The sequence below is a fragment of the Anastrepha obliqua genome, chromosome 6 (genome assembly GCF_027943255.1).
Source record: "Anastrepha obliqua isolate idAnaObli1 chromosome 6, idAnaObli1_1.0, whole genome shotgun sequence".
NCBI classification, from domain to species: Eukaryota; Metazoa; Arthropoda; class Insecta; order Diptera; family Tephritidae; genus Anastrepha; species Anastrepha obliqua.
In genome coordinates this window covers 7,094,709-7,109,403 of record NC_072897.1, presented here as the reverse complement: position 1 = coordinate 7,109,403, position 14,695 = coordinate 7,094,709, and the positions used below count along the sequence as shown (strand labels likewise).

At 40.1% G+C, this 14,695-nt stretch overlaps 1 protein-coding gene across 1 annotated transcript; it reads left to right on the top strand.

Annotated features, from left to right (window-relative positions):
• Positions 1 to 4,520: 4,520 nt before the first annotated feature.
• Positions 4,521 to 5,072, top strand: LOC129250068 (uncharacterized). Its single transcript, XM_054889713.1, has one exon. It carries the CDS (start codon positions 4,521 to 4,523, stop codon positions 5,070 to 5,072), a length of 552 nt encoding a protein of 183 aa, XP_054745688.1.
• The last annotated feature ends 9,623 nt before the right edge of the window (positions 5,073 to 14,695 follow it).

The following is a 14,695-nucleotide window of genomic DNA, read 5'->3' as shown; positions in this document are numbered from 1 at the left end:
ATTTCACTCCGGTGTATTCCATAGGGCAGGGCATTCGCAGAGGAAATGGAAGATTGTTTCCTTTTTCTCTGGTTATTTACAACTGTGACAGTGTGTGTTGTAAGGGATGCCCATTTCGGCTGCTTGTTCTCCCGCAGACCAAAAGCCCGTTATGACTGCCGTTAGTCTCCACGCGTCCCGTCGTTTCATGTTTATATGTTGACGATTGGCTAAGGTTGTAGGTGGGCCATAACGTTCTGCTAATTTTGCATTTTGTCTGATCTCTCCATCTACAATCTGCGATTCGGAGGTATTTTAGGCAAATTGCACTTTGGACTGCACCTGGTGGTGTGAGTACCGATTCAGCAAGAGCGTTATTCATGGCAGATCCACTTCTTGCCAGTTCATTCGCTTTTTTATTACATTCGATGCTCCTATGTCCCGGGACCCAGATTAAGGTAACTTTATCGTTTTCGCTCAAGGTGGTAAGGCTAGTCCTGTTTTGTTCCACCACTTTAGAGGTTATTGTAGCTGAACCCAGTGCCTGGATTGCAGCTTGGCTATCCGAAACAATAGCAATATTGCTTTTAAAAGAGGGATCTGCGATTAGTAGCCTACAAGCTTCCCCGATTGCCAGTACTTCCGCCTGAAAGACACTGCAGGCATTAGGGAGGCGCACAGATCTTTAAATTTTAAGTCCATGAGATTATATACCAGCTCCAACACCACAATACATTTTACTGCCATCTGCATAGACTGTAGTGTCGAACTTGTTTAGTGAGAAGCCCTTATTCCATTCTTTCCGAAATGAAAAGAGAGTGACAAAATTTCTACTGAATGTTACCGTCGGGACGATGGGGTCAGTCCTCTTCGAGGTATGCTATGTTTGTCGCAGTAATAGACTGGCGTGGCCATGAGCTTTTTCCTTCCAGCGACCCGCTTCATTTAACCTAAATGAACTCATTGTTGCCATCTTTTTGATATGTAGATCTACTGGAATAACGTATTTCAGATCATTCAGGGGCTTTCTAGGACATGATCTGATTTGCACCGACTGTTATTGCACAGGCTTATCTTTGTATTCTGCTAAGTAATTTGATGTTGTATTCTCTCTCTAGAGCTTTCCACCAAACTACCGAGCCATACGTTAAAATTGGTCGTATAACCGCCTTATAAAACTATAATGTATACTTGGGTTGAAGACCCCATCTTCTTCTTAGCATACGTTTACAGGCATATAAAGCAATTTCTGTTTTCTTTACTCGTTCTTCAATGTTTAATTTCCAGCTCAGTTTGGAGTCCAGAATTACCCCTAAGTACTTTGCACTGGCTGAAAGTGAGAGGGTTTGTCCGTTAATGTTTGGTAGAGTAAAAATTGGTACCTTATATCTGGTTGTAAATAGCATGGGCGTTTAAACTTAGGTCACAGACTTTAGCCTAATAGGTAAGCTCGCTTAGCTTGGGACACAGTCCTGAGCCCCTGTGGACTCTTTTTGTTATGTTGATATTACCCATATTAGCTCTATCCTGGTTTTTAGCATAGAGATGATCCAATTGCTGATACAATTTTCATACCCTAAGTCTATTAACGCCCGTTGGATAGCATCAGTGCTAACGTTATTAAATGCGCCTTCTATGTCAAGAAAAGCTGCCATGGTGTAGTATTTTCTTGCTAGATACCCCTCTATTGTTCGGATTACCTTGTAAAGCGCTGTCTCCGTCGATTTGCCTTTGAGGTAAGCATGTCGTGTTGTGTTGAATTGATATACTAGAGCTCTCCAGCGAGCTTCGAATGTGTATGTCTAAAAGCCGATCAAATGTTTTGAAAAGGAAGGACGAGAGACTAAATGGCCTAAAGTCCTTCGCTGACTCATGTCCCCTTCTGCCTACCTTTGGTATGAAGATGACTAACAGGTTTCCAGCTATTTGGAATATAACCTAGGTTAAGACACGCTTTGAAAATTTCCATTAGCCATGGCAGAATATTATCAAGAGTTTCGTGTAACATCTTGGGAAGAATCCCGTCAGGGCCTCGAGATTTGAAAGGTGAAAACTATTTTATTGCCCATGCAACCTTCTCTATTGTGACTATTACATCCGCAAGATGCTGTGGGTCATAGCGGCTCCGCCGAATTCTCCCAACATCGCTATCGTGAGCGCTACATCCCGGAAAATGAGTATTTTAGAGAAGTTCTAGAGACTCTACGACAGAAGAAGAAGTCAAAGTTCCGTTTGGCTTCTTGACCCAAGAAACCATTGAATGATCTTCGGACAAGATATGGCTGAGCCTCGTAGAATCTTTGGTAGATTCGATCGAAGAGCAAAAATCTCTCCCGCTCTCCTTCTTTGCGGCCCTAGTTGCCCTTTTGTACTGACTCCGACTATCTCTGTACAGTTGCCAATTACCTGTTGAGTAGCTGAGATTAAAATTTGATCTGGCTACTTCCCTTATTTTCGAGATCTCATTGGAGGGAGGATATGTTTTTTTGCTATATTTAATTGGACATGAGGCCTTGTAGGCCCTAATGTCTGAATGTCTTCTCCAATGTTATAACCCTACTCTCAATGTTTTCCGTGAGAGTGATTTGGCTGATCGGAACTCCTCCCAACCTATTGTTCACTACCTTTTTGAAACTTTTCCAATTAGTTCTTAGTGAGTTTCGATACGGCAAGGGAGTATCCACCCTCAGATCTAGCTCGTAAAGGATCAAGCTGTGATCGGAGAAAGAATTTTTGTTGGAAACCCTTCATTTGTCTACCCTTACTGAACTGTTTTCGGACAGTAAAGTAACATCAATCACTTCCGCCCATCCCCTAAAGTACTCCGTACTAGGAAAGGTGAAAGTGGGGGTGTTACCTCTGTTGCATACCGTCAGCTTAGTATTAATAATAAAGTTGAAAAGAGACTCATCTCGTTCGTTCGTCTCCGAGCTGCCCCATAGAGAGTGCCTTGCATTGGCATCACATCCGAGTAGCAGGTTTTTATTTCTAGCTTCACGCACAAGCCGACGAGCCTCCTCGGGTGGTGCTGGCCGATCATGTGCCATGTAGATGGAAGCCAGTATGATGCCGACACCGTCATTGGCTTCTACCTCCTCAGGGAGATTAAAAATATGTTCAAATATTTCTTAGCTACAATACAAGATCTGGGTTACCTCCAGTCCGTTTCTAGAAAAATTTACGGTTGATTCCAGTAAACCCTTTCACCTCGGTGCTCCGCATCCAGGGTTCCTGGATTCCGCCAGGAGAACGGTTGGAGTCCGCGAGTGCTGCAAGTTTATTTGGACAACCTTGAGACCCATGCTGCCGGTCGTTTTACAATTTAGTGGCGTCGCCAAGCTGCACTCCCGGGTGCTGCTCGTTAGCGCCATCGCTTTTGGTAGATGTGGCGCCGTCAACCTCGTCCTGTTCATCCTCCGAATTTGCAGAGCGGAATTTCTTCAGTTGCGTTTTCCTGACGCCAAACCAAAGTTTGTTGTCCACTTTTCCCAGTGGCTCGATGCTCTCCTCCGATATTTGGAGAAGGAAGGACACACTGTTCTTTTGCGGAGCCTCCACGGTTTTTTTTGGAGCCTCCGCTTTCCGTATCCATCGAAACAATGCGGTTGTGTACCTGCAAGTATGGAATTAGTTCGGTATCCAGATGCGAGCCCTCGGCCGTCGAGGGATTTCGCTGGCCGGGATTAGTGTAAGCCTCAAACCTTACCAGTCGTTCTGGATCTTGCCCACAGCTGTTTGCCGGAAGTTAAGAGAGAGTTGATCATCGCACTTCACCTCATCGTGGACCACCTCCACTGAATCAAGTCCTGGCACTTGACCCTCCGGGTTTTCCTTGACGTGATCGAAGACAATGCGAGACAGCCGCGCCTTAATTTAGGACCACTTCCCTGATGCAGGTTTATCACGGTTCGTTATTTCATCAACCAACGCTATTTGCAGGTAATCCCGTGCTACCTCATTAAATGTGCGTTTGGCTGGCTTCGGTATTGAAGCAGTGTGAACCGACACTTTGTGCTTCTTCGTAGGTTTGTCGCATTAGTCCTGCGAACGATTGCGTTTCACGGCTTCTGCCTTCTGGGTGGCCTGGAACGCCAAATACTCATCGACCACCTTTTGGCACCTTGCCTTATCGGCCACGAGAAACAACCGCATGGCGACATGCGCAGCTCCCTTGGCGGGGCAGGTGACCGTACGAACCAGATGAAATGCAGAAACAAAAAACTCAAAATTCGGACGGAAAAACAAACACGGAACAAACGGACAAAATGACGGGAAAACATACTGACGCATCGACAGCACGGACTGATAAAAAACCAAACACGCGGACAGAACTGCAGGACAAGCAAACAGACAGACGGGAGGAAGTGACGGACGCACTTAAAAAACAGTCAACAAATTGGACAAGACGTACGAGCAAGGACGATTTAGGATGACTGGGGCACCCTCAGAGGATGAGCTCTTGGCTGGAGGCCAGTTGAGGAAAAGCTGTGGGCCACAGTACGCCAACAACTATAAGTCAACCAACAACATCCGCTAAAGCCATGGGGCATAAGCGTGGCAATAAAGGTCCCTCGAAGTATAAACTTTACCAGAGGTCTCTCGCTATCCTTGGCAGGATTCGAAAAAACGAGACCGAAGGTAAAGTTCGACCCAAAGATGAGACCGACAAGGCAAGATGTCAAAAGGTGGTTGATGAATACTTGGCGTTCCAAGCCGCCAACAGGACAGATGCCAAAAAACGAAACCGCTCGCATGACGAAACTGGGAAGGTAACAAAGAAGCACAAGATATCGGATCAGGGTGTAGTTGCCTCCAAACGTATCAAGCGATTTAGTGAGGTGGCACGGGACCATCTCCAAATGGCATTGGTAGACGAAACCTCTAACCGCGGAAAACCAGTGATTGACAAATGGTCAGAGATTGAGGCACGGTTGTCTCGCATAGTCGTTGACCATGTTATGGCGAATCCGGGGGACCAAACACCAGGTTTCGACTCGGTGGAGGTTGTCCGCGGTTACCGTGTCATTAAATGCGATGACCAATTCTCACTGCATTTTCTGACAAACGTGATTGGTAAAATCCAGAACAGCTAGGAAGGCTTGAAACTCAAGCTAATTCAGGCTAGCGAGATTCCACGAAGGTCGAGGGCTCTCATCTGAGTATCAAACATGGAGTTTGAAGCCAATCAACTAATCCCCTACGTTCAGGCGCATAATCGCTCGGTGCCTATGACCGATTGGTCGATCATCAAAGCGGAGACTCCGCAAAGGCACAGCAGGTCTTTCCTCCTTCTAATTACAGAAGAGAGTCTGGAACCACTAGAGAAAGTGGGACACAAACTTCAGTTTGGCATTAGGAAGACCCAGCTGAAGATATTCCGTTCTGCAAACCCGGAAGAGGAGCAGGATGAGGTCAATGGTGCCAACGAACTGCTGACTGGCATGCAGCTAGATGACACCGAGTCCGAAAAAGGAAGCCAATAAACATGGGTTTAAAGGTTGTCCAAATTAATCTGCAGCATTCACAGTCTGCAACGGACAAACTAACCGTTCTCCAGGCGGAGGAGGACGTGGACATCGTATTAATTCTGGAACCCTGGGTGCGGAGCACCGAGGTGAAAGGGTTCACTGGGAAATCCTAAAATCTCTACTATAAACGGGTAGCAGGTAATCCCAGAACATGTATTATAGCTAAAAAACACTTAGACATATTTTTAATTCCATTATGTAGATCACAGGATGTGACGGCTGTTGAGGTGGAAGCCACTGACGGAGTCAGAATAACGCTTGCCTCTATATAAATGGCACACGAAAGACCAGAACCGCCTGAGGGGGCCAGTAAACTTGTGCAGGAAAACCCTAACAAAACTCTGCTTCTCAGATGCGATGCCAATGCAGGGCATGCTCTATGGGGAAGCTCCGAAACAAACGACCGAGGTGAGTCTCTTTATGATTTCATAATTAACACTAACTTTTCGGTATGTAACAGGGGTAACACTCCCACTTTCACCTTTCCAAGTACGGTGTACTTCAGGGGATGGGAGGAAGTGATCGATGTTACCCTAATGTCTGAAAACAGTTCAGTAAGGTGAGACAATTGGAGGGTCTCTGATAAAAGGTTATTCGAATCACAGTTGGATCCTTTACGATCTGGATCTTAATGTTGATCTGCCCTTACCGTATAGAACTCCTCTAAGAACCAACTGGAAAAGGTTCAGAAACATAGTCAATAAAAGGAAAAGAGAGATTCCCATCTTCAAAATCACTCTCACCGAAAACCTTGAAAGTAGGGTCACAACACTGGAGAAAGCATTAGTAGGGCCTACAAAACGTCCTGCCCCATAAAATTTAGCAAAAAATCCCATCCTCCTTGGTTGAGCAGTGAGCTCTCGAAACTAAGGGATAAATCTAGATCAACGTTTAACCTCAGCTACTCGACAGGAAATTGGCAATTGTACAAAGAGAGTCGGAGACAGTACAAGAAGGCAATTAGGGCCGCCAAGAAAGAGAGCTGGAGCGAATTTTGTTCGTCAATCGGATCCACCAGGGTTTCTGCCAGGCTTAGCCGTGTTCTGTCCAAAGATCATTTAATGGCTTCTTGGGTCAAGAAGCCTGATGGTACTTGGACTGCTACGACAGAAGAATCGCTAGAACTTCTGCTAAACACGCATTTCCTGGGGTGCAGCGTCCACGAAAGTGGGAGGGGAAGTATCAGGCGGAGCCAACATAATCCACAGCATCTTGCAAAAGAAATAACTACAAAGGAGAAAGTTGCATGGGCAATTAAATCTTTTTCACCTTTTAAATCTCCAGGGCCAGATGGCATCATTCCAAAGATGTTACAGGAAACCTTGGACTGTATCCCACCATGGCTAGAGGCAATTTTTAAAGCGTGTTTAAACCTAGGTCATATTCCAGATAGTTGGAAACTAGTCAAGGTCGTCTTCATTCCAAAAATAGGCAGGAGGGGACATGAATCAGCGAAGGACTATAGGCCAATCAGTCTTTCGTCTTTCCTGTTAAAAACCTTTGAAAGACTTTTGGATATACCTTCTGCTTAAATGGAATAAGAAATTCTCTCTAAACAACTTCGACAAGAGTACAATTTTCGAAAAATACCTCCGAATCGCGGACTGTAGGTGGAAAGTCCAGACGAAATGCAAAATTAGCAGAACGTTATGGCCCACCTACAACCTCAAGGAATCGTCGGCATTAATAAGAATGAAACGACGGGACGCCTGGAGACTAACGGCAGTCATAACTGGCTTTTGGTCTATCGGAGAACAAGCAGCCAAAATCGGTATCCCTCACAATACATACTGTCACATTTGCAAACAACCGGAGAAAAAGGAGACAATCTTCCATTTCCTCCGTGAATGCCCTTCCCTATGGAAGGACAGAATGTTAACCCTGGGACAACCGCTGTTCGAGAATGTCGAACAACTATCTGGCTTAGACGTTAAAACCCTAATGAGGTTCCTTCACCGCACAGACTGGATATAGTTATGCTGTAAATAACCGTTAAACAAGTTGGTAACGAGGATGTGGCAGCAAAATGGTGCGGGAGCGCTAGTTGGATTCTGGAAGAATCACCACTTTAACAAACCAACCAACCAACCAACTTTTTTTATACTGCAACTGCGTATAAATTGTTTAATATTTAAATTTTTTCAAAAAAAGTTTTAGATTTCAAAATAGTGGATATAGTTATGCTGTAAATAACCGTTAAACAAGTTGGTAACGAGGATCTGGCAACAAAATGGTGCGGGAGCGCTAATTGGATTCTGGAAGAATCACCACTTTAACCAACCAACCAACCAACCAACTCTTCTTATACTGCAACTGCGTATAAATTGTTTAATATTTAAATTTTTTCAAAAAAAGTTTTAGATTTCAAAATACAGCATTCCAAGTTTTAGTAGTTCGCCTGCATGAAATAAGCTGTGAGCTACTGTACATACATACATATGGTATGATATGGTATATGAATATACACACATATCCGGCTTGGATTTGATGAAATTGCTCAGCGAATATAACTCGTATTCAAAGGCACAGCACTGTGCCAATAATTGTGAATTATGAAGTATCAATAAAACTGTATCATAATTTATTTATACAACTTTTCAGGTCTTTACTAGGGAGTAGTGCATTACTATTCGATATATGAATGTTAATATTCAAGAGGAAAAATTGTTATGAACGATACTGTACATCAATAAAACTCACAGAAGCTTCAGTGACTTCTTCAGTATTAAATATTTGGCACTTTACTTTCATCCGAAGGCTAAGTGTATGCATAGGAGTCTCCAAATAAGTCGCACTCCTGTTTCAGAAATTTTAAATTCAAATTTATTACTTTGCGGCTATATAGGTAAATATGCTTTTGTGCACTTTTTACTAACTGGAGAACCACATATGTAAAGGAATATAGTTAGTAATATAGATATACCACGAGAGAACAAAAAATAATGCCGTCGAAATATGCCGGGACAGAACTTATTATAAGCTGCTTGTTGCTGTTTTGTGCATCTTGACTCACAGCAGCCGTACATACATAATCCTCTCTTGGAGAAAACGGAAAAACACATGGTGTTTTGGACGGAAGATTTGCAAAAAAATATACTTACCTATTGATGGGAAAATTATAAAATTCAAAGCGCTTAAAATATACAACCAGCTTCGGAAGTTTGAACCATCAGCAAGTCTTCAGGCAACGAAGAAACTGGTATTTAATGGGTAAGGCTTTCCGAAGTGGGCCACAAAATTACGAAAGTGAATATTTTGCGATGAAATTCAGCCAGGACTGAATTCTATCATCCAGAAGCACACTCAGAAAACTTTGTTGTAAAATTCTAAATAGTTTTTTTTTATTAACTATCGAAGTTTTTTGCAGCGCTTGAATAATTATCACATTTCTCGTAAAGTAAGTATCCGATTACAACGATTTTTCAACGGCAGACTGATAAAGGATGATATTTTCCAAAAACGTTATTTTTGTTCCGAAACTTGATGTTTTGTTGTTGTAAATAATTTTTTTTTAATACACAATTAAAAATTTAACTAATTTCTGCGCCTCTGGGATGAAAATTTTTTAAGGATATTAACGTAATAAACATCTGTGCACTTATGTATGGAAAAAAATGCGTGCAATTCGAAAAGGATTAATCAAAATTAATTTTTTTGTTCCAGAATGCGCGCTTCGACTTACGCGGACGCGCACGAACACACAAACGGCGACTCGCGGCCGGCTTGCGAAAAACCGTGTTTCGGACACGTCTCAACGCCAAATGCGTCAAAAGTGGAGGTTTCGTAGTACAAAAATCAGCCGTGGGTTCTGAAATTATAAATCTATCGAATGCGATTGGTGGTGAAGGTTTCAACGGCATGCAAAAGGCCGACATAGATGAATTAATGCGAGAAAACCCTTTGGATGAGGACGATTTGATCGAATTTATGACAGTTTGTGATAATAAAGAAGCAGGTAATGATGAAAACGAAGGTGAAGTTCAACTATTAACGGCTGATTTAATTCGCGGGGGTTTCTTACTCATGTTCCTGACATGGAGCGTGGATTAAAATTTCAACGTAATCTTAACTTTTGCATAACTGGATATCAAGAATTATATTGTATTATATTGTACATATAAGCAACTTGAGAAACCAAAAAAAAAAAAAAACAGCCGCTATTAACAGACTTTATAACAACAAAAAAACCAGTAGAGGGCGTTAATAACGAATGAAATTCTGCCTTTGAATCAAACCCGACAGTTGTGCTAGAAATATCTGACATATCTACTGATGGTAGCATTTCTGGAGCAGTCCGTAATAAAAAACAATTCATAAAGTAGCGATGAATAGTTGCAAAATTGCTTTTTATTCCTAATTTCAATTTGAATTTTTATCTATTGTACTTAAGGATCAAATTTTCACCGTATACTATCTTTAATTTTTGTTATAAATATGGATTTCATTATTACTTCTTTTGCACGGTTTTTTAGGAAAATATTTCAAGTCTTTTCATCTTACGCGATTTTTTAAAGTTGTGGAACATATCCCCAAATTTACTAAATGTCGCATGTATTTTTTTACATGGTTTCTTTTACACGATGTTTGTTTGCACGCTTTTCTAAGGAACGTATCTACCGTGTAAAACAAGTGTTGGATGTATCTACTTGCCTTCTCAACTTCCTACAAAATAATTGGATTCATATGTAACTACATACGTGCACGTTCATACATACCTACATATATATTTACGAGAGCACAGCACTCCCTTCTTGCTTCCGTGCACTTTTGTCTTGCACCAGTCGATATTTCGAATATTGTACCTACAAAAACAAAATACCTTGGTAGACGCAAATGCCGCAGTAAGCGTTGTGTTCTAGAACACAACAAAAACACAGCGCACTCACTTCATTCCTCAACATACGTATCAGAGAACTGCACCGATTGAATGTAAAACATTCATACGCTTCGCTTGAACAAAAAAACAGGCCTTTGCGTTCAAACGATCGAATTTGTTCAAATAAGTTATTGTCATTGTTTATTTCAGCTCAATCAAATCATGTGCTGCGTTTTAGCTCTCCGATGTTATCACCAATCGTCTTCATATCAGCCGTTTCGGGTATTTGCTCGTTCGGCTCTACATTAATTTTTTTGAGCAAGAATAAAAGGGCTATAGAGCCAAATGAGCCGGTTTGAACACGTATGATTCCGCATGAGTTTTTGCATGTAACGATAGCAAAGTAAAAACAAAATTTTAAAGCACATTTGTTTTTTTTTTCTTAAAACTTATAGTAAAACACGAAAGAAAATAATATAAATAAGGAAAACATTGCAATTCATTTTTTCTTATAATACGAAACGCAATTTACAACGTATATTGTACGCCAACGCTCGTTTGCTCGAACATGTGCTATTTACCATAATGACAATTACTTCTTTGAACAAGTTTGATCGTTTGAACGCAAAGGCCGATGCTAATTTCATTCAATGCTGCTTTTTGTTCAATGATTAGATTTGAGCCGAAGACATTAGATCATACGTGTTGACTGAGCTGAACTACGCGTTCGCCTGCATGAGCTGACTGCACTTGCCCAAATATTTTGGTTCAATTGACTGAATGTGAGCAAGAAATTTAGCGTATGAACAACTCAAGAAAACAGTGAGCCATGCAGGTCTCTGATACGTATGTCCCCAAAGCTAAAATTCTAAGCCTAGTGACTAAAAAAACAAAATACTTTCGTAGACACAGTCGCAGCGGCCATGATTCTTTTAGTCGCGAGGGCCTGAACAGTCTCAAATATTGTATACAATAACGAGCTCATATTTCTAAGAGCAATATAATTCATGCATATAACGAACGCATTGGACATCCCTGAGCCGCCCATATGCCAATTTTCCTGAACGATTGCAAAAATTTACATATTAAATTAAAGAAATCTCTGGCGACCATTCGAGAGAATAGTCAATATTGGAATATTTCTTATATAGTGCAGGCGCTAAAGGACATTGAGTATGCAAAATTTGAGGCCCGGCAACAATGCTGAAATTCTTTTACCTGAGACCCTACACAAAAAAAAAAAAACATGTTGCCGGCAGCTGTGATGGTCCCATCCCTTTCCCCCGCCCTTCACCTTGTTCAAGCGTTATTGCGTCATAGCACTCGTATTAGTCAGTAGAAAATATTTCGTGGCGCATGACGGTTTATTTTTTCGTAATCACATAAATTTTTTAGTTAAGTTTTCTTATAATTCAGTGTTTTATTACTGTTTTGTTTTAATAAACACATGGACAATGTCTTTAGAAGGGATAAATATAAAGAAACGAAAACTATACGAAATTTCGTGTTTGTTTTGTGAAGAAACGGGTAATTTAGTGATGAATCCAAAACCACAATCATTTATAAATATTCAGAGAGCAGCAGATCGGAGAAAAGATGACATTAGTGAGAAAATTAAAAATAATGCAGACTTTAATGAATATAAATGTACTTGGCATCGAACTTGTATGCCAAGTTACATTAGCGAAGAGAAGATAAGACGTCGAGAATTTGCACTACAAAAGCAGGAGAATGTTGATATTTCTACTTGCTCTGCAGAAGCTAGTGTGTCAGGTACTCAAGGCACTCGAAGGTCAGAACAAATTTAAAGTTTAATAAAGATCTAAAATGTTTAATCTGTGGTAAACAAACAAGAAATAAAAACAAAACACTTTATTTGTGCTCCGAAATGTCAGCAGCGGGACAAATCTTAAATACTGCCCGAAAAAGACAAGATGATGTTTTTACACAAATTGACACTTGCGAACATCCAGCCGATTTATTTGCAATGGAAGTAAGGTATCATAAACACTGTTGTCGTGATTATCTACGACTACGAAGAAACTCAGCAATTCCAGCAAGTAGACCTCCAAATAAAATACCACATAACATTCTTATAGAGGCATTTGTGAAGCTGATTAATGAAATAAAATATAAATTAACAACTCACTCTTTTGAAGTGTCATCATTAGTTAAGCGACTAACTGAACTCACTGACATACCATAGAATATGCAGTTGTAGAAAATCGTGATATTAAATCACTTCTAATAGATAAGTATGGTGAAAACGTTTTATTTTCATATCCAAATGATCGATCGAAATCATCATTCATGTTTATGGGCAACATACCACTGGATTAAGTCATTGAACATATTCGTACCAGAACTTCAACAAACTCCATTGTTCAAGTGGCCAAACAACTTCGTAAAGAAATATTAAGTACTGAAGTAATACCAAATGGGTTTTTATGTGATGAAACTTTAATAGAACAATTTTAAAAGAAAAATCATTTACCGAATGATTGGAAAATTTTTATGCAAGCTTTGTTCAGTGCTAAAAATAAAAAAATAAGTGAAAATTACAATCGACGAGCGTTATCAGTGTTTCATGATATACATATACTTCACGATAAGCTTAATAGGTATGACTAAAAATGAAGATGCGAAGCAGAGATGGGTGCTCCTTTATCCTTTTAAAAACAGTATTCACGAGGCTCTTTCTTCATATCTCGGAATACAAGAGACATTAATTATCATAAAGAATGGACGCAACCCAGGATCAATAAAGACGAAAAAGATATTCAAAATATCATAAAGTACGAGTATTTCAATGCTTGTAATCCTTACAATGACACCGAGAACCGCGCGCTTCGAAATATCTACACCGGTCAGCTTGCTGATGAATCATCTTCGCAATGTTTGTTAAATATTGTAGAAAACGGTGAGTCTATGTTAAGAACGTATGAAAATGAACGATTTGTTCAGAATAATAAAAAAATATCCGATCCTATTAAAAAAACGAAATTTGATAACTTTGTAACTACTTCTGAGAAAGGAAGTAAAAATATTTCTAGTAAAAAGTTGCAAGATGCAACAGATATAAGTCTCTTTCAAAAAACATTTACATATGTTGGCTAATCAACGAGAATTAGACACAAAAATTTTAGCATCTTACGAAATTTTGGAGTACTGCAAATACGTTTTTGACGCGGAAGGATTTTACAGAAAATCTCCAAAATCGGAACTTGCACATGAAATTTACAAACTCCAAAAATTTATATTGTTGATGGTATGGCACTTGTTCATCGAATCCAATTAAAAAAATTCAACACATTTGCTGATTTTGCTGACGCATTCTTCAATAAAATCCATACTCTTTTCTTGCAACTAAATGTAAATGAGTCGATATTGTATATGACAGATATGATGACATTTCTATAAAATATTTGGAATCAACTTTACGGAGTAAAGGTCAAAATATTAAAAATTTTATAATTTCAAACGATCACACTAAAATTCCAACTAATTGTAATAATTTCTTTTCAAGCACTGAAAATCAGTTACAGCTCGTTTGATTTCTCTATAATGAAGCTCCTAAATATGCACGAGTAATAGAAGTTTGATGAGCCAACAAAATGTTTTATATTACAAAACTCTTTATTTTTTGAAGTAACTGATTTGAATTCGAATCATTTATGTTGAATTCTAAATACAACTCTGCAAACCAATCCTGCTCTCTTATACGAACAATTGTACTTCACTTACATGAAACTTTGTACTTGTACAATTATACATTAGATAGTAGGCGATGCCAAAAATGTAAAAACGGCACTTAGAATAAAAACGTGAATTACATCGGCACGATTTTTTCTTTCTCTGCGCGGAAATACTGCTTCAAATGGTTATGGGCCCAGGTATCGACTTGGGTTTCTAAGTTCACGGTCAACATACATAAATAGAAGTGGTAATAATTCGGTTGATTTGCTTATCCGGTGTTAAAAGCAATAGTCGCGGTAAAATGGCTAACACTTTAGCCAACATCGACAAATTAAGTGGGGAAAATTATACCACTTGGTGTATTCAGTTGAAGAGTTTACTGATTACTCTAGATTTGTGGAGTGCAGTCGTGGATAAGTGTCCGGAGGAGGAGCCTGGAAAGACCATCTGGATAGTATGCGACAGAAAGGCTCTCGCTACTATAACGTTGAGCGTCAAGCCAAGTGAGCTGATACATATTAAAAACTGTACCACAGCAAAAAGTGCATGGGACACGTTGAACGCGCTCTACAAGGCAAATACAGCGTGTAGGAAAGTGAACCTATTTAAAAAACTTATCCGATTTCAATTCAGAAGCAGCGAGAAGTTTTCAGCTCAATTGAAGGAGTTCTGCTGT

Coding starts and splice junctions, on each gene's coding strand:
- LOC129250068 (XM_054889713.1), top strand. CDS start 4,521: ATGGGGCATAAGCGTGGCAATAAAGGTCCCTCGAAGTATAAACTTTAC.